Source organism: Aulostomus chinensis, chromosome 18 (genome assembly GCF_037954235.1).
Source record: "Aulostomus chinensis isolate RoL2024-O1b breed Wild chromosome 18, RoL_Achi_v1.0, whole genome shotgun sequence".
Lineage (NCBI taxonomy): Eukaryota > Metazoa > Chordata > Actinopteri > Syngnathiformes > Aulostomidae > Aulostomus > Aulostomus chinensis.
In genome coordinates, this window is record NC_141337.1 from 15,518,832 (window position 1) to 15,545,286 (window position 26,455).

At 41.1% G+C, this 26,455-nt stretch overlaps 1 protein-coding gene across 4 annotated transcripts in view; it reads left to right on the plus strand.

Annotated features, from left to right (window-relative positions):
- prkcbb (protein kinase C, beta b) overlaps positions 1–26,455 on the plus strand; it is a 100,556-nt gene that overhangs the window by 21,102 nt on the left and 52,999 nt on the right. For all 4 annotated transcript variants that reach the window (XM_086185995.1, XM_086185994.1, XM_086185997.1 and 1 more), the window contains 3 exons: positions 9,165–9,247; positions 21,265–21,376; positions 21,635–21,763. In XM_086185995.1, the coding sequence (XP_086042121.1) occupies positions 9,165–9,247; positions 21,265–21,376; positions 21,635–21,763 (324 nt within the window). The remainder of the gene's footprint in view (positions 1–9,164; positions 9,248–21,264; positions 21,377–21,634; positions 21,764–26,455) is intronic.

The following is a 26,455-nucleotide window of genomic DNA, read 5'->3' on the forward strand; positions in this document are numbered from 1 at the left end:
TAAAATCACAGCAAGGCCACTTAAAGAGCAGATGGACCTCATAAATACACCATAACAACAGATAGAATCATTCAATAACCTCAAGGGCCTTTCTCAGTCATTCAGAGAGACAGAGCTTTTGGAAACCTTGGCATCAAAGTGCTGAAATGTCCGTTTTGTTTGTTTTTCTTAGTTTTTGCCTCCTGATCATCACCAAATAGAGGTCACAGTTTGCCTGCCAAGCAGAATCCTCTGTGTTTTTTCTCATGAAAAGACACTTTAGCAACATGAAAAACAACAAATGTGGAGTCAGAGGAAGAGAAGAGATGGATTGATGGAAAGGAGGGAAAAAGAGGAGGAGTGATATGGGTGTGCTGACTCACTCTGACCCTTCTCCCTGCTTCATAAGCAGCATCGTGGATATTTATACATCGGTGTAGGCTGTTCAGCCCCCTTATATAAGCCCGTACACACATACACACCCAGGGTGAATGGTGTGTTTTGTTCAGATTATTGACTTCCTACCTCCTCCCGCTTTCTCCTCTTTATTATCTTCTTCTCTTCATCCTGTTGCATCAGCCTCTCCTTTGAGTTCTCCACCCCACTCATCAGGATGGTTTCCTCCTCATGGAGACAGTCGGAAGAAACAGGAACAGTCGTCTGTCTCGCCTAGCCCTCTCTCCACGCACTTTTTAACAGTGTGCCAGGTCTGCTCGGCCGCAGTCAGGAAGACGGATCTGAACGAGGAATATCGAGTCTGCTAGCCAGAAGGGTAGAGATCATCCTGCTGCTCATCAGGCTTCTACATGAAATCTTCTTGTTTTGTACAACAGGGGGTCGAGTTTCATTATAATAAAGCATCACACGCTGTACATAGAGAGCTCAGATTTGAGGCATCCAAATACATATTGCACTAAAAGCAGGATGGGGTATGTAACTTTTTTCAGAGAGCTGACTCCTGCATGGCTTTAGTACTGAATATCAGTTCATAACGAACTAGAAATCACTCAGAGGGTGCAAATCTTCATCAACCAAGATGCTGCTTGGGTACAGAATATGAACGTAGAACTTCTGGATTATGCATCGCCAAGGAATTTGATTGAAATTCATTTATGGCAGGTCCAGAAATAGCTAGAAGCTAGAAACAGCCTGTAAGCATCTTTAGGGTCTACCATTTGATCCACATCACCTCTAACAGTTTATCACATTTAAATCAGATTCTCATCAAATTTAATGAAATTCTGTTCTCTATTTTTTTTTTATAGATATCCATCCATCGTCATCTTACGCTTATCCCTACACATTAAGGGTCGTGGGGGGGCTGGAGCCTATCCCAGCGTCAACAGGTCGCCAGTCCATCGCAGGGCCGACACATAGAGACAGACAACCATTCACACTCACAGTCACACCTACAGTCAATTTAGAGTGTCCAATCAGCCTCGTCCCCAATTGCATGTTTTTGGACTGTGGGAGGAAGCTGGAGTACCAGAGAGAACCCACACAGGAACAGGGAGAACATGCAAACTCCACACAGAAAGATCCCGTGCCTGAGCCGGGACTCAAACCCGGAATTTTCTAGCTGTGAGGCCACAGTGCTGACCACTGCACCACCATGCAGCCCTTTTTATATATATCTTGCTAGCTAAAACACATTTGCACGCGTACGTGCACACACACATTGAGAACGGCCTACAATTTGTGCACATGACCTGCTTGTTGGAGGTCATCTGTGCCGACATTTGGGCTCAAATCATGATGAGAACGTAAACTGTACTTTAGAGAAAGTTATGTGATGTCATTCCTGCCTGGGATCGAGCCCGGCACTGCATGGTAATGGTGAGAAGAAACCAGTCTGGAATAAGCTTATAGTAAGACAACGCTTTCGGCAGTTACTTGCAAAATACTTCCAAAATGTGGACTCTGACCCTAAAGAAACACCCACTCCAACACAAAAAAACACTACAAGCTGAATACTAGGCTGTATAGAGTTGAGCAAATGTTATCGGCACACTTGAAATAGAAAAGTTTGGACTTATTTTTTTACAACTTGCATTTTTGTTTTTATAGAGAAAGTGAAGTACCAAAAAGAGTAGCGTTGGGTACTGCTACGAAATACCAACAAGAATAAATTTGACCTTGTTAGTCTGGGTTGTTTGACACTCTTTGCTCAATCATCCTGCAAGAAGTTCGGAGGAAGAACCCAAATATCCAGCAAGTGAATCAGCCATAGTTTTCATTTATATCCAGCTAATCATTAATTATAAAATCAGTCACTGCAGCCAGGCAGCACTGTGTGTGTGTGTGTGTGTGTGTGTGTGTGTGTGTGTGTGTGTGTGTGTGTGTGTGTGTGTGTGTGTGTGTGTGTGTGCTACTAAACTATAGATTCATAAATGCGACATACTGGAGAGTCTCATCAGTCTGTGCATCGTAGCACTGAGCCTGGCTACCGAATCTGACAGCATCTAAATCTGGGACATCATCACTGTACCACATGTCACTGCATCTCACATGCGCACACACACATACACAGACACACACATACATACGCGTTGGCAGCTCATTAGAGGAGAAAGCTGTGTACAACATTTGGTGTTCTGCCAAGATTTCATAAACACAACATATTGGAACGAGGAGAGGAGATGGTAGACGAGGGCAGAGAGAGAGGAGGGGAGTGGGGGGCAGGCTGTGACATGCCCTTTCCTTGGAATACGACTTCTGAGAATCACTGGTTTCAACATTTAGAGAAAGATGGACTTGAAAGAAGGAGGTCTCACTTGGCAGTCAACAGTTCCAGCTCTCGGGTTGAGGTTTACCTGGAGAAAACAATCTGTCTCTGCTGGCTGAGAGCAACGTAATGCTCAGACTCTGGCTGTTGTAACCTGGCTTAACCTGTTGTAATCAGATTACCTGTTTCTGTAATGTTACTCTTTGTTAGGAACAATAGATAAGTGAAGTAACAAGTGAAGAGCGATGGAAAGAGCAGCTAGACAGATGTGTGTGTGTGTGTGTGTGTGTGTGTGTGTGTGTGTGTGTGTGTGTGTGTTGTCCATGGATATTTAATGTATACAATGAATAATGAAGGCGCATATGCAGGGTGGCAGCTAACACCAGAGTCCAACTGAGAGGCGATCAGCAGCACCAGAAGGTCAGAAGAGAGCCAAGAAAACAGAGCAGCTGTTTTTCAGCTTGAGTGCATGATTTCTTTCAATTTCAACAGTCAGTTGTTGTTGTTTTTGTTGCAAAAAATCTGCTTAATTGCAGTGTTTCTGAACTCACTGCACCTTAAAGAGATACATCACCCAGATAGTTAGCAGTATTTCGCTTTTACTTTAAAATAGGTTTGTGGAGCTCATGAATTAAGAAACTATCATCTTTTATTTCCCAACAGAAGCCCAGCACATGACAATAAACTGATAGTTTATCAGTTTAACACCATCATCAGTCCTCAAATTCCAGTGTCAGTCAGGCTCTAATTACAACACTAGATGCTGCAGTGTGTGGACCCTGTGCCACTCAAGTACACCTTTGACATGGCTGTACTTTAGTATTTATACTTGAACTCCACTACAACCATATTGAATATACAAACAAATATTCTACATTCAAAACATCATCCTCTTTTAAATGACAATAACATACATTATAAGTAAATGCTGCAAACACATGCGTGTGATATTGTACTTTTGTGTCAAACTTTTCACCCATTGGATGATACAGTTTATGTCAATGAGCACTTTGTAGAACATTTCTGAAGACAGTGCTCAGCATGAGTGCCGATCCTGCTTTTAATCACTGACTCTTCTTTATTAAAGGGATCGTTTCCATGCTGGCCCTTGACTGCAAGCACTAGATCTTTGGAATGGCCTATCATATTGCTAATATGAGGCTATGTGAACAAATAATGGGAGAAAACTTGATTTAACCCGATTACAATTATCATTATGATTATTATTTTTCCAGTTTACATGGTATTGTTTCTTAGCTAGACTACTTCTCTCCGTTCCACCAACATGGTTCTGATGATGATGGCGATGATGATTTTGATGGAGAACAGAGAGAAACGGAGGGCACGGCTGATTTCTGGGGTAGTGTATTTTTACAAAGAGATTTGTTTGTTTTGGCCCAAGGGTCATTGCATTGGATGGCTTACAGATCTATTTTTAAGTGTGTGTGTGTGCGTGTGTGTGTGTGTGTGTTTTGGTAAGGGATTTGGCAGAAGCGATACTCCAAAAGAGCAGTTGCCTTGAAGCAATATGTGCACACGGCTTTCTCTCCATTTCTATCTCTACCTCTGCCGCAGCCCTCGCTTTGTGTATTCAATCTGCGATATCATTGGAATGAGTGGGCGGTGTGTGTGTGTGTGTGTGTGTGTGTGTGTGTGTGTGTGTGTGTGTGTGTGTGTGTGTGTTGTATCATCGCAGTGAGTGGGTGGTGTGACCAAAGAGAGGACAATGCGTGGGAGTGAAGTACCATTGAGGTGCACATGATTTGCGAGTGTGTGTGTGTGTGTGTGTTTGTGTGTGTGTGTGTGTGTGTGTGTGTAAAGGGAAAGACAGTCAAGAGTTTACGTTAACTACAATCCTTTGATCAGTGCAGGTTTGATAATAGAATAGAATAGAATGTGATAGAAAAGCTGGTACTCGTTATGTAAATGAGACAGTAGCAGTGATCATTGAGGATGAAGATTTACAATTTTATATTTTGTAATATTCTGATTCACTGGCTCGTGAATTTAGGCCATAGTATCCAGCTCGATTGGCTGATTAAATTGTTCGCTCTGCTCTCGTTTGACAAAAATCCAATTGGTCGATCAATCGGCGTGTTAATTTCAGAAAGAGAAAAGTGCCATCCAGGATAAATCCACAATTCCTGGCGGGGGGGGGCTAAATTGTTCTTGCTTGACTTGATGACAGCCTTAGTTTGCATCTCATTCACAGAGGATGATTCAGTTCTTATCTCCATACGTGACGGTGCGTCTTGGCTTGTACAAATACTACAAGAAACAAAAAAAGCAGCATGAAAGTATCGTCGCCTTCTTAAAATAATTGCCTAAGTCATTTTTCAAATGGCACGGCTCAGAGGTAGAGTGGCCGTCTAGCAACCGAATGGTTGCTGGTCCGATTCTCGCTTCCGGTGACCATGTTTAAGTATCCTTGAGCAAGATAATGACCCCCTAGCGGCCTCTCGCCCAATGTCAGCCAGGATAGGCTCCAGCTCCCCGCAACCCGTAACAGATTAGCGGTATAGAAAACGGAAGGAAGTCAATTTTTCAAGTTTTTCAGAAAACACACAAAACTGGAGACAAAACATCATAAAGAGTTGATTTAGGCAAACAAAAACATTGTTAAAAAATGAGTTATGCAATTATTTTAAGAAGGTGATGATATGGGATTAATGCTGCTCCGTTAGTTCTTCTAGTGGCAGATTAAAGCCTGACAGAGAGAGAGAGAGAGAGAGAGAGAGAGAGAGAGAGAGAGAGAGAGAGAGAGAGAAGGACATTTCCAGTGGTGTTAATGAGATTCTGTCAACTAGAGAGTGTTTTGTTTTCAGTTTGATGTGATATTCTGTTTCATACTAAGAGTGTTGAGGTTCTGGTTCACAGAATTTGGCCGTACAGAAGGAGATGCTACTTTTGAGCTAAAAGCTGCTGGTGTGTTACTTCCGCTTCCATGGTGACTGTGGCGTCCTGTGGTCAGGAGATTAGTGACGGTGCATCTCACCGCTGTTTGCCATTTTTACCTCAACATCCTCCATCTGTCTTAACCCCAGAACACTAACATTAAAATTAGTAACACCATCACTAACGTTGGGTATGATTTACCTGACATCTTGTGCCTGATATAATATAGTTTTCATCAAAATATATTAAAAGTACAAGACTTTATGCCAAATTTAAGTTGTCTTCTTTAATTTCCCAGTATGCAGTGTCACATAAAATGAAAAAAGGTTCCATGGAGGACCCTAGAAAAAGGCTCCAAAATTATTGAAAAACCAGATAATGATTAACGAGAAATTTCCACACAACAACAACAACAAAAAAATAATAATGGTGCTAGGAACTTGTTCTTCATGTTCACCTGACAATAATCGTGTGGATGAAAATCACCTGACGTGAGTGTTCTTGGGTTAAAAAGTATCAGAAATAAGAGACAGTGCTGGAACAACAAAGAAAACACACATCAACCCCAATTTGTTGTGGCCAAAAATGAAACATTTCTTTTTCATTCAACATTTTCAAATCAGGGCTGCACGGTGGTGCAGTGGTCAGCACTGTGGCCTCACAGCTAGAAGGTTCTGGGTTCGAGACCCGGCTCCAGCACAGGATCTTTCTGTGTGAGTCTCCATGTTCTCCCTGTTCCTGTGTGGGTTCTCTCTGGTACTCCAGCTTCCTCCCACAGTCCAAAGACATCAAGAGGGGACGAGGCTGATTGATACTCTAAATTGACCGTCGGTGTGACTGTGAGTGTGAATGGTTGTCTGTCTCTATGTGTTGGTCCTGTGATGGACTGGTGACCTGTCCAGGTGTACCCCGCCTTCACCCATAGATGCTGGGATAGGCTCCAGCCCCCCGCGATCCTTATTAGTGAGGAATAAGCAGAAGATGACGATGACTTAGAAATACCTTAAAAATATGGATAATAAAATGCAAACATCAAGAAAGAAAAGGATTTATATGAAAATATATGCAAACCCAATAAAGTGATTGGTATCATGAAACGCTAAATGGGGAAGTGCCTAGCTGGAGGAATTCAAGCACACAAAACTCAGCATATCAATACAGAAATTGAATCAGTCAATTCATCCCATTTTATGAATCAGTTAATGTCTGGAGTATTTTTTGGTGCATTTTACTTATTTATCTGTTTTTCATTTTGGCCGTTTCAGTCCCCCGTAGACGCTCATTGATGTAAAAGTACAGTGAGGCGAATCAATCCCACTGTTGTATTTTGTGAAGTAAGCTGTGTTATATTTGCAGTACATCTCTGACTATGTTGATATACTTGCAGGCTCAGTCATAAGGAGTGTTTATGTGTGTGTTTATTGTCAGACGGGAGGTTATTTTTAGCCTCCTGTGTCAGTGGAGCTGACATTGATCAGGGTGGAGATGACAGGCTTGCCATGCGTCAGGGCCTTCACGCGTGTGTGAAATAGTGAACTCCTCCTGGAGATCGTGAACTATAAATTGTGGAAAAACAAAATCAAGCTTGGCTTTAACCCTTCATCCGTTACGGAACTATACATGGCAACTTCAGCAGACGTCTAACATGGTGTTGCTCTGCAGCTCAGTGAGGTCGGAGAGCCACCTGACTTCTCTCAGTTGTTTTTAACTTTTATTGTGTTTTTATATATATATATATATATATATATATATATATATATATATATGAATCTATATTTGTTATTTACTGTATGTCATGCTATATAAATTATGTTGCATAAAAATGTTCAAAATAAGTGTTCCTTTTTAAGTTTCTATGCGTTTTTGTTTCCTTTTTTATATATAATAGTACACCTTATAGAAAATGTTTTGCCCGAAACAGACAAGGACTCACATATGGCAACTTCATTGATCTTGATTTCCAACCTAAAAATTGAATCTTTTTTCAAATGTCACAAAAGGACAAAAGTTTTGTAATCCTGCAATGACACTCTAGGGTTGAATTTTGAATTTTCAGGTATTTCTGTGAGTGCCCGATAAAGGGTTAATGTTAATTTGCGACATTCTGCTACAAAGAAATAATTCTGGATTAGACTGTAGCATAAATATTAGGTTATATTTGACATTACATTCCAGACATGTTGAAGGTACCCCCACCCAGAGAGGCTGACAATGAGTCAATGATGCAGGAGTGACAATGAGAGTGTGTGTGGGTGTTAAGACAGAACTACAGCACTCGTCTGTACATCTACCACGCTAAAGCTTTTCACAGTAAGTAAGTGGTGCTCCTACCTCCTGATGTTTCCTCTGATTAAAGTTTGTTCTTTGCACTCAGGTTCTGGTCCAGAGTGCAGTAAAAGTATGCCAATATTAGTCCTCTCTCGCACATACAGTACAGAACAAAAAAGGAGACGATGTTTGCATTCATGTACAATGACTTCCCAGATGTTTTGTTACACAACTATCAACATATAATACCAAAGCGCACAACTTCTGCCCACATAGTTCCACCATCCTTTCAGTGTTTTATTCTGGTGTACCTGGTGTCACTGGGGACAGACAGAAACCTCCTGTCATATCTAGCAGTGAGCATCAATCAGCCTTATACCTACTAAATTTTACCACTTGGTTAAATCGAGCAACTTTCTTGATAAGAAGACAAACGTACTTGATTTTGTCATCCACTGTGGTTTTAGAATTAGAATCATAGCGGTGCAGAGCTGCTGGGTCCCTCTAGAAAGCATGAATCCTCTGAAGTCGTTGTCATGGAATAATGGAAAACATCAGTTACTTCTTTTCTGCTGTTTTTTTCCCCCCTCTTTAAAGAAGCAAAAAGGGGGAGCGTCTTCAACGCCCGCAACAACATTGAGAGGAATTCAACTCTCACGGCAGTGTTTTTGTGGCGTTAATGGACCACATTTTAATCCTTGTTTTGTCTTGGAAGGGAAAAGAAAAAAGTATTCAAGAACAGCTGTTTGTGCCTTTTCCCATGTTGTTTTCAAGATGGAAAAATAAACGTGATGTACCACTATGTGGAAGCCGGTCAAACAAAGTGCTGATATTCCATTTCCTTCATTTCAAACTTTGAAGTGTCATTACTGAGTGTTAAGTGTGCAGCTGAAATGATGTTTGCTGTTAAGTAGGCTAATGCATCCTCTATTATTACAGCTTTGATGGCTCTTTGAATTTCAGTGTCGAGCCAAAGCACCCCAAAGTGCTTACAAAAAAAGAAAAAAAATGAATAAAAGTCCAGAAATAATTCTCCATTGCAAATGCATTTATTTTGTGGTTTGTACCTGCTGAGAACTGGTCCCCCTTTCTTACACCAAATGAATGTCACATAGTTGTAATTAACACTGGTGGACCAAAACTGACTAAAATATGCTGGTAAAACCGTTTGGTGTCGAGGAAGCTGGTGATGATTGCACACTCAGGGGTTTATTATTCTGAGTAAAAGGTGTCAGGTGTTTTGTCACTGTGAAATGTTAATGGAATCTCTTTCTCTGTCTCTTCTCTCTTCCTACAGTGTGTTGTTTCGTTGTTCACAAGCGTTGCCATGAGTTTGTCACCTTCTCCTGTCCAGGTGCTGATAAAGGACCTGCATCAGACGTGAGTACCATCACTTAAAGCCTGGGTAGAACGACAGATGCAACCATCACCGCTCACCGGGGTTCTGCTCTGTCTTCTCATTTACCTTTTTTCTTTTTGTTGTTGTTGTTGTTGTGACAGTTTTACGATCACACACTGATGTTCGTTAGACTTGATACAATGAAGAACTGATGAGAAATGAAGTTGTGGATTGACTCAGATGTTACATCAGAGAGTTTAACAAGTCTTTTGAGCTCTGATAATCAATTTTTTCCAGATATTTGATTGTATTGTCACATTTATTAATTTAGAAGATAATTAACAAACAAAACTGCATTTAGATGCCCTTTACCCACCTTTTCCTGAATCGGTTCTATTTAAGATGTTTTGAAACTTGGTTCTGTCTACTGACTGGGCCCCTTTCTACTGATACACATCCCAAATTATAGTGGTTAAAAAAAGGAGTATTAAAAAAAAAAAAGGAAAGAAAATTCCCTTGCCCGGATAAATACGAGACTAGAAACAACAATGCGATTCAGTCGCTTCATTGTGCCACGCATGGGTGATGCAGTATCACTGGGTGGGCCCTTGGAGGAAGGGGAGAGGGAGGAGGGAGATGTCATCATGGTTCCCAAGGAAAAAAACAAGAATTTTTCAGTTTTGCTGCGAACTTGATGTGGGCGTCAGAACAAATGCGGTTTTGGTGAGAATGCTTGGAGCCGTTTGAAATAAGACATACAAACTGGTACTCGTTCCCTGTCAGTGGGAGAGGCTTACGAGGCCGTACACCCCCACCAAAGTCATGAACATAGTATGATCCATAGGATTTCTTCCCAAAAATCAAGCTAAGTCTTCTGAATCAAAGATCAACAATATAATCAAGATCATTTCCAGAAGCTAAAACATTGTCCTCTCAAACATTTCACATGATCTCAATAAATATGATGAGTTTTGTATTTACACAAAATTTCATCAAAATCCATCCATTACTTTTAGAGATATCCTGCAATCAATCGAACACACGCTGGTAATCGCATGACCGTCTTAGGGTAATGAGACTCTGATGGTGCTTATGTTACACAGAGTTTCCTCTTATTAGTGATTGTTTTCTCCTTCTCATCTGCTCTTACAGAAGGAAACAACTGTTAAGTGCTACTTTTATCATCATCCTCTCAAAGAACTGACAAGAAGCCTCTTTAATTTCTATTCTTAAAAAACAGTCCAACTCTCTAATTGATCCTTTCAAAAGGAGATGAAATGAGTTTCCCTCTTGCTGGGAGCACTTTAAGCATGTCATCTTCACCCTTCTCAAAAACCCAAGGGTCTTCAAGTTCCTTATCCATGTCCTCACGTCCCTCTGGAAAGCCTTTTCAGTCTGACAAGTACACTTAGCGAGTCGCCCCCAGAGGAATCGCTGATGTTCATTGTTTGGCCTCCGGTGGCATTTTCCGTGTGACTGACGCATTGTTCCTTCTTGCTAAAATCTACTTCACCTGCTTGTTTCTTTCGCTCTTTTCTTCCACGCAGTGACACAAGTTTGATAAATTGCCTCTTTTTGTGCATGATACAAACAAAAAACTTGCGGGAACATTCCATGGAGCGCCTCAGTGCTCAAAAACGTACAGAACATTCAAGTACCTGAGCAGATACTGCCATGTTTCCGTTTCCAGAACATTAAACACAATCAGAAAATGATTTAATCATCTTTATTCTGTCGTAACACATCCTCGAAGATCTTTTACTTGTGAAACCAGCTGACTCGTGTTTTCATTTGTCAGCTCAAAGGTCATACATTTCTATGTTCTCTCCGTCATCCATGTCCTTATCTCCTTTCTCTCTCTCTCTCTCTCTCTCTCTTTCTCTATCTCTATCTCTTCCTCTTCCTCCTCCATCTCATCTGTACATCCTCTATTTAAATGCCACTCCACCCCGGGGGGGGCCTGCTCTTAATTACGGGGCCTCACCACACCCACCATGTCATCTCTTTAATGAGTTCATGGCCTTATGACCCCAGTTCCTGCACAGTGGGAATGTAGGCTGGCTTCACGTTTAAATATAGGCGACAGGAAGACAGTTGGCCTGCTCGTAGGATTATGGAAGGAACGAGGACACTCAGTTAAAAAAAAGGAGGAACGTCACGCCATCAACAGCACAGAAACCCAGCAATATTACAGATGTTTATATATTGAATCCATTTCAAGAAATCAAATTATGTGATTTTCTCAGCAAAGTCTTTTCGCGTGTGTCATGTAACATAACAGCAGGGGGAAGATTTTCAAACAGCTGTCAGATTTGAACAGCTTGCTACCATGTTTTCACCCACACACCTGCTCCGACTCGGCTGTTTGAAGTTTAAAACAACACATTTTCTGCAGTTATTTCAGTCCTTTTTGTGCCCTCAGGTGTGTAGCAGGTGAACAGTTGACTCCAACCATAACCAAACTGTATATTTACATGATGTTAGAAAAAAAAAAGACAATTGATTGTATTAGACTAAAAGTGGACTTTTGACCTTCATATTAGTCTTCATTTTGAAGTTGGACTAATGTGCAGTTGTGGATTGATTTTTTTCAGGCATGCACAGATTTTAGTTGCCTTAAATTGGCCCAAATGTTCTGTGTGTACTGCAGGTTCCACTGTTGTAGGAAACCTGCAAGTCCAGGTGTCAAACGGCCATCGTCCTTGGAAGTGCTGGGCGGATGCAGGATATTTCTGGACAGACAAAGAAAAAAAGTCATTCATTTCACCTTAATAGTCTTTAATTTAAGTCCGCTGTACTACAGGGATGCCACCTGGACACAAGTTGTTTCGTACATAATGCAAAAGGGGAAATGTAGGAGAAAGTCTGAGCGCAACCTGTTTGGTTGGCAGATATACTTACCTTATTAAACAGATTCTCCATATAAATAGCCTTATCAAACTAAAATTATAGCTCTACTCCCACAGTGTGTGAAAACCTTCCCAGCTATAGCATTCCCAGTTTTAGCTTGATTAGGTAAATTTACTGGACTGCTGTCGTTGTACAAGTATACATAAATCAATTTATTCCCCCAACTATGTTTGCTTCCAGAACGCTAGGTGGCAGTATGCTCTGTCACAGTGGCTTTTCTGTCAAACTGACTGACACATCTCTGAGCATTTTATAGACTGCAGAGGAAAAACTCACTCTATTGAGACAACATAAAGTTGTACACCCGACTGACTCTTCATCCTGTGGTTTAAACATTACTCAGCACCTACGGAACATGCAAGGAATGCCAGGCTAATACTGGGGGCTTTATTTATTTGATTCTCAACAGCATCGTAGTTGAGATAAAAAAGATGCTTCTTTTTTTGTTTGCTTGTTTTGTTTTTTTCTCAGGATGATGGAAGTCTTGCTCGGCTTGGTTTTTCTGTGTTTCTAGGCGAGTGAATTTCCATATCATCACTAAAGCCTTCTTCCAAGCCGGGTGTTGTCCCTGATAAGACAACAAAAACAACAACAACGACAACAAAACATTGTATTTTGGGTCACTATTTGATTTACAAAACCAGGAGTAATGGTACAAGTTTGATTGAATATTTCCGGCAACTGCCATGGACCTTTCTCATTAAAACATTTGATAAGCAAATGCTTGTTCAGATGATTTTACTTGTCTTACAGAGTCTCTTAGAAATTCTGCTTACTATTGATTGAAGACCTTACTTTGGTCTCTTGGGTGGCTTATTTTCATTATTCGCTGACAGTTAATTGGCCTAATCGATGAACAACATCTAGTTTGTGTAATTAATGGATATTTGCAGTCACATGTCAACAACAACAACAACAGCAGGATTAATCTACATCAGTATAAAAGGGCACCACGGGCATTGAGCTGGCCTGACAGTGTTGAGTTCTTTATGGGTCATTCATCCAGGACCGGATGTTTTTCAAGGACAACGATCAATGCAGCTTCAGAAAGAAGCTGCCTAGCAAGAAAGATTTATTGTACATAGTAATATTGTCTTTCTATAGCAATAGGCTCACCACCACTCCCGCTTTGCCTCCCCTCCCGTCCCCTCCTTGGTCATTCTCTCGCTGTATGTATGTTTAAAAGAAGAAGTCAATTATAGATCTGGGTTAATAGAATGGGTTTCCTCTGGGAGAAGTTGAGGGATGAGAAACTCTAATGAAACCCACATTCTAGGCCGACAACCTGTTAGTGGTATAGATCTCAGTGTGTGTGTGAGAGAGAGAGGCAGAAACATGTATATATTCTGTATACAAGAATAAAGCGTTGTTGTTCCTTCTTAGAATAAAATTAGCTTTGCACTTCTTGAAGTGGTGTTAGTGAAAATTTTCTTTTGAGCTTATTTTCAGCAATACTCCCAAATTTAATATTAAAATTATATGGTTAATTTGGTTGAGGGACTCATGTCAATGCTAACATTTGAGTTGGGCTACAGAAATACTAATAGTCTGACTTTTTGAGAGATGTTTTAATTCATTTTCTTGCTGAGAGTTCAGTGAGAAGATCAATACTACTCCCATGAAGTGACACATTTAATCAGATTTTAATCTCGATCACACTCTTTGCTCCCCACAGTCATACAAACATGAATGACTGCGATGCTGACATTTGAAAGAGAAAACTCTGCTGTGTATCAAATCAAATTCTGTCCAAAAAGAGCAGATAAAACAAATCATGTCTAGAACAGAATGTGAAGAGCCAGCCAGTATTTCCAAGCAACAACAAATCATATGCAAAGAGTGCTTGGATGTGGGTTTGCACTGCAAAACAACTTAAATAACCTGTTCAGCTCCTTTGATAAAAAACAAAACAGCAACTTGATGAATGCAAAAAGACCAAGAAGAATAATGTCTCTAACGTCCTTGTCCAGCATCAACTTGGACATCCTTTCACAGTGACACACATCCATCCAGCTGCCAGAGGCAGAGAGAAATAATCAAGGCAGTGCCATGTGTATGAAACACACTGGGATACTGAGTAAACAGCTACTGTGTTTTGGCTTTCCTCAAGGTTATGGGCTGGTTTTATCTTGGTGTACATGATCAGGAATGTGTCACACAATATGGAAGAGAAGGCAGCGTTGCTTACATAAGTGTGCAAAATAAATACTTGTAGTTAAAATCAACATGGAATCATGATAAGTAGTGATCATGATCTCAGTACTGATCGAAGTGTTAGGCATGAAGTTGCTGAGCTGCTGTCATATTTCAAGGGCCTCACTCATGAAACTTTCTTCGACACATATTTGTTCTCACTCAACATCAGCCCTGAATTTAGTCTTATAGGCAGGAAACAAATCCTGATGGCTTTTTGTAAGTTCTCTAAATATGGACCAAACCAAAATTACAGCATACCTCCTCTTGGCCACAGTCCAGACCATTAGGAACAAACAATAAAAACGTCATGGCTTTAGCAGTTCCTAAGTGAACCATGGTCTTGTTTGCTTCATGGGCAAAACACAATAAGACTTTATGTAGACACCAATCCAGGGAAAAAAAAACATGAGAGAGAACATACATTGAGTGTGTGTGTGCACGTGCGTGTGTGGAGAAGCTCTACCGCGATGCATAACCAGCAGTTTTCGTGTAAATACAAGGGATCAAAACAATCTCCCATTTAGTCCGTATACGGAGGTGGAGGGAGCAGTGGAAGGCTTGATAGACAGGTGGGGGCAGTGCAGGAGACTCGTATGTGTAAACCAGTAGAAGGAGAAAGTTGTTTTGATGATGGCTGCTGTTGTGACAGGGTATTTGGATACTCTCCTGACAGGGAGTAGGTACCAGGAGGAGCTGGTTGTTGATCCAGAGGTGCCAGTGATGAGTGTTGTTTTCCATTTAAACAGCGCTCATTTGAAGCCAAACCTTGACCTTTTCCTAAACATGCCTGACTATTTTTCTGCATAAACCTAATCAGACTGTGCTCAGACTGTGCAGAGGGTTGTCACAAACAACGTTTATACGGCAGCTATATGGATTGGAGGACTTGTTGCATTGAATGCAGTCAATACTGCAAACTTTAATTATTCCCATCCTGATACTGGTTAATTTATCTTCTGGCATTTTATGTCATGTAATGATTGAAGCAAATAAAGTAATTACTTTGGTGTCAAAATGGAAGGACTTGCTTTTGTCTTAGAGTTTTTCTACTCAATAGATGAATGACCTGTCTGACCACGTTTATTTATTGTGTACACAGGACAGTGTATGCTCAAACATTTGTGTTTATAGAGCATATCATGCATGGCTTGTTTTTATTTCCAGATTGATTTTCTTTTTTGCTCAGGTTGTAGCACAGAACTGAAGTGTTGTATCTCAGCGTGTGTTGTGTCCCGATGGATAACACACACACACACGCACACACACACACACACACACACACATCTCTGAGCATTTTATAGCACACAGTTAATCCAACCTGTCTATGCCCTGTGAACCACTTTACCACTCACAGATGGAATATTTGCCCTCCCATTGACACACTGGTGAAACATATTTTACAGCATATTTCATGCCTTCTTCACCTTTACGAATACGTGTTCATTTTTAAAGCAGATCTAATTGTACATTTCCGTACAGGGGTGAGTCACCTCGGGTCCTTTTCAAACATGTTAATAGGATTTTAAAGTGCTTCTTATTAGTTCTCTGGAGCCCAGCTTGAAGTGTGTGATCCTTTAATTGAGGCATTTTATTTGAAAGAAGGAAAGAAAGCGGTATGACATGAAATCAGATAGCGTGCATGCATGCGTGCGTGTGATTTCAGAGGTTGAAGAACATTTAATTAAATGCATTTAATCATACCAGGATTCTATAATCAGGACAGTGAAATAGTCATGATCCAGATATGCCTCTGCATTCTGAAACACCTAACATAAAATAGAAAATAAATCAGTTAAAAGACAAAACAGGCAGCTAAGAGATGATATATTTAGGAAACCTCTCCGTGACCTTTCAGGGAGGAAGAGGGCTGATGAAGTGGGGGCTTTTTCAGGACCTCCCTTTTTGTTTAATCGCTTACCACTCTTCTCTGTCTGTCCTCTTTTTTTCTGAGAATGGTGATTGCAAATATCTTCCTCATTCATCAAGAAATCCTTTAAATAGCATTGCAACACACATGCGCGCACGCACACATGCGCGCACGCACACATGCGCGCACGCACACACACACACACACACACACACACACAAGAAGAATTACAAGCCTGAGGGAATGAACTTGCAACGTGTTTGTTTATCGATCGATTGAAACACTACAAATGGACGGTGGAATATTACATTTTATTACTTTGTTGTTTTGTGCAGAAGAGAAAGTATGGCATGTTTTTGAATCCGAGTAGGAAGAAAGACTGTTTCTTTGCCAGTTCTTCAGTGTCTGCACTCTTTAGTGATCTGTTTTTAAGGCTTTACAAGAGTATTTTACCCTGATTATTGTAGTAATATAAACATGACACCATGAGTCCTCAAAAGGAGGTTAATTGAATCTGTACAGGTGGAATCTTTTCAAAGTCTCAAGATTGGAAAATTTACCATGTCACAGCAACGAAAGAGGATTGTCAATACATTTTGCTCAACGGTTTAAATATATGCGATGTTAAATTTTGTATAGGTATGTAACATATTGCAGCTGTACAAGGTTCACGGTGAGGTGTGTGTGTGTGTGTGTGTGTGTGTGTGTGTGTGTGTGTGTGTGTGTGTGTGTGTGTGTGTGTGTGTGTGCCTGTGCCTGTACCTGTGTCTGTATCTGTGTGTGTGTGTGCCTGTGTCTGTGTGTGGTCCACTGAGAGCAGTGTGGGTTGTTCAGTGTGACAGCAGCAGGAAGGAAGAACTTCTTTTTAGCTCTCTAAAAAGGAGTCGGATCAAAGCTAACACATGTAGAGGCCCCTACATGGATCTGAAGTGAATGTCACAAGATAAGGGGCAACTTGCTGCAAACATCCAGCTTCTGACTGCATATACATGTGTGCCTTCACTCCGTTTAGAAACCACAGAGAACCTGCCCATGATAGGCTCAGACTTTACAGTAGATGAGAGCTACAGTTTGGGTGGTTGCTACTTGGAAATGAGTAAAAAACAACTATCAACTTAAGACAAAATCAATAAAGAGAAATAAGATTGGATGTATGAGGTTTGTGTTGTCAGTTGCAAACCTGCCTGTCAGTCTGTCACAAAATATCATACATGGCATGACAGGGTCTGTGCGTGTGTGTGTGTGTGTGTGTGGGGGGGGGGGGGTTGATTGATGTTGGTGGGGATAATAATTGATAGGAGACTGTTAAATGAAAAACAAAAGGAAAGCAGAGTGCGGAAAATAGAACTGTCAAAACAGTTTGTGTGTGTGTGTGTGTGTGTGTGTCTGTCTGTCTGTCTGTCTGTCTGAACCATTCATGGAGAGTCATTGCTACATTGTGTGTTGATGTGATGAGGGAGTGTAAAATTTAAATACTCAATCCAAATCCCCTGACTGTCCTGGTGCGCCACACAGTACCAGCCACTTCTAGCTGGGTTACAGGTTGCAACAGTTGGCATATTTCTGGGAGTAAATAGAAATATTAAGTAAAAATAAACAAAATTTAAATCAAATAAAAAAAAAGTATAAGTAAGAAGTCTGTAAAGCACACTTCATGCTCAGATGTCAATATTCCATCCATCCATCCATTTTCTATACTGCTTATAACCGTAAAAGATCATGGGGGGCTGTACCCTATCCCAACTGACAGGATTCAACCAGTGACCCTTTGGTTGCGAGGCGGCCACCTCCAAGCCCCTGATGCCAGTATTATTCAGTTAAAATCATAGTGCGACACTTTTGTCTCCATCTACTGGCAGCGAATGTTATTACAGTCAACTGCTGTAATGCCACAGGCTCCACTGTAGTCTATGTTGTTACTTTTGCTCCTGTAGAACAGTGAATACATCGTTCTGAGTACCACAAAAACCCTGTGAAATGACTCATTTGAGTTTCACCCCTTGAACAAGAAGTAGCCATTTTGTTTGGTGTAAACCTGGGCTTGGTGCACACCAGACAGTTGCCACCGACACAAAAACTGTGAAATGCAGAGAAATGTACCTGAGCTTAATGAGCCTGGTGTTAACTGGTTTGGCAAGAATGGAAGGAACACTCATATATATGAAGATGCGCACTAGAGCCTGACATGGAGTTCAGTTTACACTTCCCACTGCTAAATTATTATTTAGCCTGTTCATCCCTGGTTTCAACTTTACTCGTCCTGTCTGTCGATTTTGTTGTGTCAGCACAGGTGAAACGTCCCTTCTCTTTCTGCAAAAGAAGAACAAAAACACGCTTGCAAGCTGGTGTTCCTTTAAACCAGTCATAATCCTGGTGGGCGATGCTTAACCCAGGATGCAGGGGTATCTTTGCAAAATAACAAAGAAGGTAAACCTTATCCTACACAAGAATTCACCGAGGAAAAACAAAGGACTGCCGTAAACTTGCCGTTTTCACAGAGTAGGTTGCTATTAGCAGGCTAGCTCAGCTTTGCAAACTGCAGCATGGAGAAAGGGCAGAGAATACCGTTTGAAATAATCAGAAAATGACAAGCTCATAGTTGGTTGATATTAATGCTCCAAAGCTGGTTTAAACAATTCTTTCACAAGATGTACAGGCAAAGCTTCAGGTTTAGAGCAAAGGCACGTTTTTCAAAAATTGTAAGACAGTTTTCTTGTGCTCCAGTTTAATTAACCCTGCCAGAGAAGTTCTGTTTTTCTTGTCAGTAAACAGGATTCCCCAAAACATGACCAGGTGACTTTCATAAAACTTGCTGGAGGGGTGGACTATGATTTACACAGACGTGAATGGTAAAATCCAAGCGTTTTATGGTTTCGTGGAATGACATATCATAGAAGATTGGACTTGTGTTCGTGATCCCTGAGAGCCGAATCCTCTTTGAGCTGTGTGGGAGGTCAGTTTCTCTTTGAATTGCAGATTTTTACTGAATTTCCTTTTTTTTTGTCCATCGTTGAAAATGTCCCTTTAGATGAGTCACACCTACTAGCATCCCTGCATTCGAACCTGTTGAATGACAGGCACGGAGACTCGTCCCACTTGTATGGAATCATGACTGTAGTGTAGATCAAGAGGTGATCAGCCTCCTTCACATCGCTCCCTCGCTGCTGCTGCTCCTCATCACCAAAATGTTCCCTCGTTTCTCAGAGAAACAAAAACAAGCAGGAGGTGGTCTCGTCCTTGAGAACCAGCAGAGCCACAAATACACGCAGATGCACACAAGGAAACACACTCACACAGTTGTACAAGCACACACCTACGCACAGGAAATCACAAGCACCCGAACAATCATTTAGGCTTAACAAGCACACACACACACACAATCACTTCTGAAGAAACCTTGGGGAAGCTGGTATAATTTAGGCAGTGTTCGCTTAAATTAAACATAATTTTCCAGGACAGGTGTGGAGGAGGGAAGGAGTCGCTCAGCTCATTTTTCTGGCCCGTGTTGTCAAAACGACTTGAATATTATCGAATCAGATTAGATTATTGTCGTTGTTCCTGCATGAGTTCATTTTTAGTGTAAAATGTTCGTCTTTAAAACCATTTTTGAAAAATGACAAAGTTACGTCAGTAGAAGCAGAATCTGGTGTGTTATGAGTTAATCCTCCACCCACACAGATCTGTTTCAGGTGGTGGATTGGATGTTGTGTGTGTGTGCGCGTGTGTGTGTGTGTGTGTGTGTTGAAGTGAATAGGCAGTGGGCACTTAATATGAAGGTATTCCTACCAAACCACATTTCCATGTAGTTGTGTCAAAGCTGCAAGAATCCCTCAATTGTGCACTTAAGCCTATTTTTTTTTGGGGGGGGGGGGTACTTACATGGACTTATATTCATTTTAGAATATAACTTTGACCAAAAATCAGTTAAAATCTTTACCAATGAGAGACACGTATTTTTATTTGTCCCCAGTTGACTTGTCGAGAGTCTGGTTTGTGTTCCTGAAAGGTGTTTCAGTCAAAACACGCACGCACGCACACAAACACTCACACACACACACACACACACACACACACACACACACACACACACGTCCTTGTACTTATATTTTCGTGAGGACTTTCATTGACGTAACACATTCCCTACCCCTCACCCTAAACCTGACTATCTCAACTGACTGCCTGACCCTAACCTTCACCCTAAACCTAACCAGAACCTGATTCTAACCTTGACCCTAAAACCAAGTCTTGACCTTCAAACGGCCCTTTGAAGATGTGAGGACCGGCTAAAATGTCCTCACTTTCCAAAAATGTCCTCACTCTGTTGGTTGAATACATATTCTAGTACTCCATAGGGAACAAGTGCAAGAACACACACACACGTTGGACTGAAACTTCCTTTCGTTCCGGCCCTTTTACAGATGTTCAAGAAAGAGGAAATGAAAGCAAAAAAAAGATGCCTAAGATTTGTGACTTACAGTAAAAGAACATAATTATCATCAATATTGGGGAAAATCGATGAATGTAGTCATGAAAATATTATTTTTTTCATCCATCTGAGCAATGATACTGACTCGAATTTAAAGTTTTGACATTAAGATAGAAAAATTTAAGCAGTATTTGGATTTAGCTCCCCCGAGTCCTGACAGGCACAGGCACAGTTTGTAAATGAGTGTCAGTGAGAACCCTCTGGTAGCTTGTAATGAGTTCTGTATCCCTCCAATCAAACAAACTATGGAGAAATCATTTCAGTGAGGACATTTTGGCCGTTTCTCACTTTATGAGACACTTTTAAGGTTTTAAAGTAGTTTGGGGGTTAAGGCTTGATTAGGGTTAAGATTAAGGGTGAATTTTAATAGCTTGAATAATGTATTTTTTTCTAATTTGCCAAGATCATCTCTAAGCCTTCATTAGGAAAAATTTCATAAATTATTCAGACTTATGTGTTCCTGATGTCTTTATCTTTTAAGTACACAAGGACCAGAAGTGAGACTGAGTATAGATTTTAATGATAGATTGCACAATCTCTCTCTCTCTCTCTCTCTCTCTCTCTCTCTCTCTCTCTCTCTCTCTCTCTCTCCATCCTAGGATCCGAGGGCAAAGCATAAGTTTAAGATCCACACCTACTCCAGTCCAACGTTCTGTGACCACTGTGGTTCTCTGCTCTATGGCCTCATACACCAGGGGATGAGATGTGACCGTATGTACACACACACACACACAAGCACACACAATTTCTTATCAAAGATGTAATTGTTAATCCACGCAGGCTTTTATTTACATTATTTTTAATTTCAGGATACATTTGGATCTACATAACACCTTCATAAATCAGTTCAGCACTTGTATCACTACATATCTAATACTGCAGTAAAAACACATCTTTTAATCAGTGCTGATACTTGCGTATTTCCTCTGTGTGCGTGTGTATGTGTGTGTGTGTGTGTGTGTGTGTCAGACTGCATGATGAACATCCATAAGCGCTGCGTGGCCAATGTGCCAAGCCTTTGTGGGACGGACCACACCGAGCGGAGAGGTCGGATCCAGATCAGCGCTGAGATCAAGACTAATGTCCTCACCGTCACCAGTAAGTATGTTTCACACGTGTCATCCGCCGCAGGTGATCTCAGTGTGTCTTAGCAGCTGTTACCAGTCGTCTGTCTCCCTCTACTGGTCCACTCACACAGGTGAAGGATGGACACAACACTGTCTAAAACAATAAACTTCAGAAAAGTTAAATATGTGCAGAAATGCACCCTGCACATGGAGTCATTGGCACGCATGATGTGGAACATATTTCTATGTAAATGAGATTATTTCTGTGGGTTCTTCTAACCAAACCAGCTGTTCCAGTGCAGTGTCCAGAGAACAGAAACCAGTCAAATTCACTTACACAGTGTGTCATACATGTACACCCACTGAGACATTTGTGTGTGTGTGTGTGTGTGTGTGTGTGTGTGTGTGTGTGTGTGTGTGTGTGTGTGTGTGTGTTTCACTGGAGGGTTGCAGACTGAAAAGAGCAATCAGTGTCATTGTCACCAGCACACACCAATGACAGTGTGACTGACTTCACCAACAGCACCGGGGGAGTAAACTACAAAGCAGCATGGCAGGGTTTTTATTAGTACAAACAACAGATCATCCTCAGTCAGTGTCAAAGCATGAGGAGCGTGTGATTGATATTTTCCTGTGTGCAAGCAGTGGATTTCGTGCCGTAGGAACACCTCCAGTTCCTGTTAGAGGAATCAAGGTTTCTGCATTCTTTTTTTGTTGAACTTCAGTCAAATTTCATCAGGAAAATTAAATATTTGTCAGTCACACAATTGGTGATTGTAGAATCTTGAATAGGCGATTTAAAAATTCTCTGTGGCAGAACAGCCTAATCTGGGGGGATGTTAGGTAGGTGCATATATGATGTTAACAGGAATAAATAACAACAAATAGATGAGTACAACAACCAACTCTTTAGTACTCGTTACACTTGTAGGAGTAGTAATGGGGACAAGTAATGTTAACAAAAACAACTAAAAATGTGCGACAAATGAGTTAGTGCCCAGAAGACAAACAAAAGACATCATTCCATTTCAAAAGATGTAGTCAAATACATGCAATGATCCTCTCTCTGTCTCTCTCTCTCTGTCTCTCTCTCTCTGCTGGTGCAGAGTGTCAAATGAGAATGTCCCGTCTCTCAGAGGGCGATCAAATGAAGGATTCCTGATTGATACATTATTCCAACAGGGCTGTTTAGAGTGCAAATCAGTTCTCTGCCGTCACCGTTCCTGCTGTCCATACATTTCACTTTCAGTTGTGTGACTTGAGTTTGTGCACATGCAGTTGATTTGGTGCAGGCCCACGCAAGAACGGTGAGGTCGACAGCTACATAACTGTAGGTTTCACAAGATGGAATTTCACAATTCAATGTCTGTTTCCTTTTTTTGTTACAACTCAACTATAAGATCTAATTTGAGAGGTTGGTAGTGATCCACATTTGTGCTACAAGACAGAACAATCAGTTAGAAACCACGTTAACTGAAGAGAACGTTGACGCTGACGTGTGCTCATCCAGACTTCACCTTTATTCTTACACTCCCTCACACATGAAGGATTTTTGCATCCGCAGAAGTGAACGTGTGTTAAACATTAAACGGAGTGCCTAAATGAAAGGAGCAGTGTCATGCCTACATAAATTCAATAGTAATAATGAATTTACATTACTTGAAAATTGGGTGAAGGTGCTGTGTACCACCTGACAGGAAGTGTTGAAGTGATAAGGGCAGAAACTGAACAGATGTCTGTGGTCCGCTTGAAGTATTTAAAGTATTTGGATGTTTGATCAGTTCACCTCTGCAAGGATTTTTTTCACACATTGCACCTGAAGCAGGTTATTTGTCTTCCTGACACTCCAAAATGGTCACTTACCACCAGTTTATAATCCATAATGTTTTTAAATTTCTATATTTATGGACTGTGCATTTAGATTCAGGAACTGAGACATTGACATTGTATTATCAAGTCACTTTTAAAGTAGAGAGGTTAAATGTTTCACCTGCATATGTCAAGGACTGACTCATCGACTGTGTTCCCAACCTGCCTCATAACAGATTTAAATGATAGAAAATATTTGATGTCCAGCTAATGTAAATTGTTGTGAAATGTATCACCTCCAGATGGCAGCAGAAGTTTATACTGTTCTAGCTCCACGGCTCAGCTGCAGCTGTGCCTCAAACCGAGAATGAACGGAACTACGTTTTTCTAGAAACGACCCCCAGAGTCATGAGAATTAAAGCAAATTGTGCAAATAAATTTAATCGTGCACTTTGGCTCTTAATGACAAACTCAAATCAAATGAAAACCTCAAAGGCTTGATAGCCTCAGTCATACCACATTTCAAATAAACTGTGCCACAATTCATCTAAAAAAAGGAGATGACTAAAAGATCTCGCGTGTCCCTGCATGATCCTCTTTTCTTTACCTTCTAATGTAGCATCAGGAAGTGGACAGATGGCATTTTATCATCAAACCTGCATATATTAGTTAGTTTCAATGGGCTCAGTCCGCTATACTTATATCTGTTGAAATGTTCAGGACTGAAAACATTTGAAAAAAAATGTCTGAACTGAGCAACAGCTGAATACAATCGCATAAAAGTCAGTTTGGTGTTCGGTGTTGAGCGCACCACAACGCTGTTGAGGAAGCAGATAAGAAGAGTTTTTGATTGTTCAACTCTCAGACATTGAGGATTAAAACTGTTTAAAACCATGCTACTTTATGAAGGAGGCAAGCTTGTAAAAAGTCTGCCTCTTGTGACATTTGCAAAATAGGGTCTATGCTTAATTACAGAAATTACTGTGGCTTAATCCTGGAAGGCCAAATTCTGTCCAAAAACTGTCAGTTTTGCTGTAAAAAAAATGAATAAATAAAAAGATAGAATGAATTACTTAGTGGGGCAGCATGGCTCAGCATACTGAACCCCTAATTGCTCCTGATGGCCCTGCGACGGACTGGTGACCCATCCAGGGTGAACCCTGCCTCTCACCTGATGTCAGCTGGGACAGGCTCCAGCCCCCCCCCCCCCCCCCCCGAACCTTCACGAATAAGCGGTATAGAAAATGGATGGATGAAATAGTAATTAGGATGGAAGAGCTGTTCATTGAGTGAAAAATGATAAGAATAATGAAGACCAATCCTTTGCGTTTATTTCTGAATTATTGGTTATTGGCGTTCCTTCCCTCTTACACTCTCTTCTTCTCTGCTTCTGGTTCCCACACTTGTGCACCTGATAGGATTCTCTGTGGGAAACGATAAGACAGCAGACTTGACACACACAGACTGCTGTAGCGCAGCAGTAACGCCTGAATCTGATTCTCAATCAAACAAGAAAGATTTAATAATGATAGAAACTGTCAAGAAAAATAAACATATATTTTATTCTTACATGCCACTCAGGCCCACATTATGCTTACATATTGATAAAGCCTGCAGAGGTATTACTGAATTAAAGGGTTATTATTGAAAACATAAATGCTCACTGGTTATTCTCCACTTTGCAGCCTGCTGAGATCAAATCTCCTTTTCCTGAAGGCAAGAGGAGGTGCACTTCTTATTCTGGTCCACAGGGGTCAGTGTGTAGCCACTAACAGCTTGCTCCCTGATTGCAGACTGGACTATAAAATCGCGAGGAATGATTGTGCAGCCAAACATAGGAGCTAGTGGCAATAGCTGCGACACAGATGAATGCCTGTGTGTGCTGGTGACTTAATCAAAGCAGCAGACACACGAGTAAAGAGGCACTCTATTGATCACTTTCCAGTCACTACCCCACCTCACAGGGAGATCGGCGTTCAGGGTTAGTAGCAGAGTAGCAACCATGGAGGTGGAGGAGAATGAAGGACGAAGGATCCAGCAGGTAAAATGCAGAGGATCTTAGAGGGTCCTGAGGTTTTTGAAGGCTGCCTATTTTCATTGGTACAGATTACTCTCAAACCAATTTCACTGCCTTCTAGGGGCTTAACCCTAGGACACGAATGTTAAAATTAGTGACACCATTAAATTCCTGATGAGTATCATCTTCATCAAAATATATTCAAGGACAAGACTGGATGGCAAATGGAAGTACTCTTCTTTAATTTCCAAATATGCAATGTCCCATGAAATGAAAAAAGGGTTCAATTGGGGACTCTCGAAAATGACATGGCATGTGGGTAAAAATCACCTGACGTTTGTGTTCTAGGGTTAACTATACAACCGTCTATGACAGATATGACACGCTCTCGCTCTGTGACACTTTGATGCCATTCACATATCATGTTTGGAGATGATTTATGATTACTTCAAGACCATGATAGAAGGCAGGAATGAGCTGTGGTTGAGAGCCCCACGGATGCAATCTGCACCTCCTTCTTTTCAGCTGAACTTTCCACTAATTACACATTGCACACCGTCATTTGTACATAAACTGAAATGGCATAATTTAGAGTAACCTATTATCTGAGTTACCATCGGTGCAACTGGCCAACGCCTCCCCGTCCCTCTCGACACTCAACTCTTGTTCTTTCAAATAAACACGGACGGTCGTGACATTCATGTATGTCATCCAGATGAAACTATGGGAATGAATGATATGTATCAGCCAAACACGCCCCTGTATAACAACAATGCAGAGAATAATGCCTCTTGCCTACATGCAGACTTCTGTTGTTGGATGTTTTGTATTACAGTCGCCGGAGGGGTGAGAGGCTCATTTTGTCAGTTTTTTTGACACCTAGTTGGTGGAGTATCT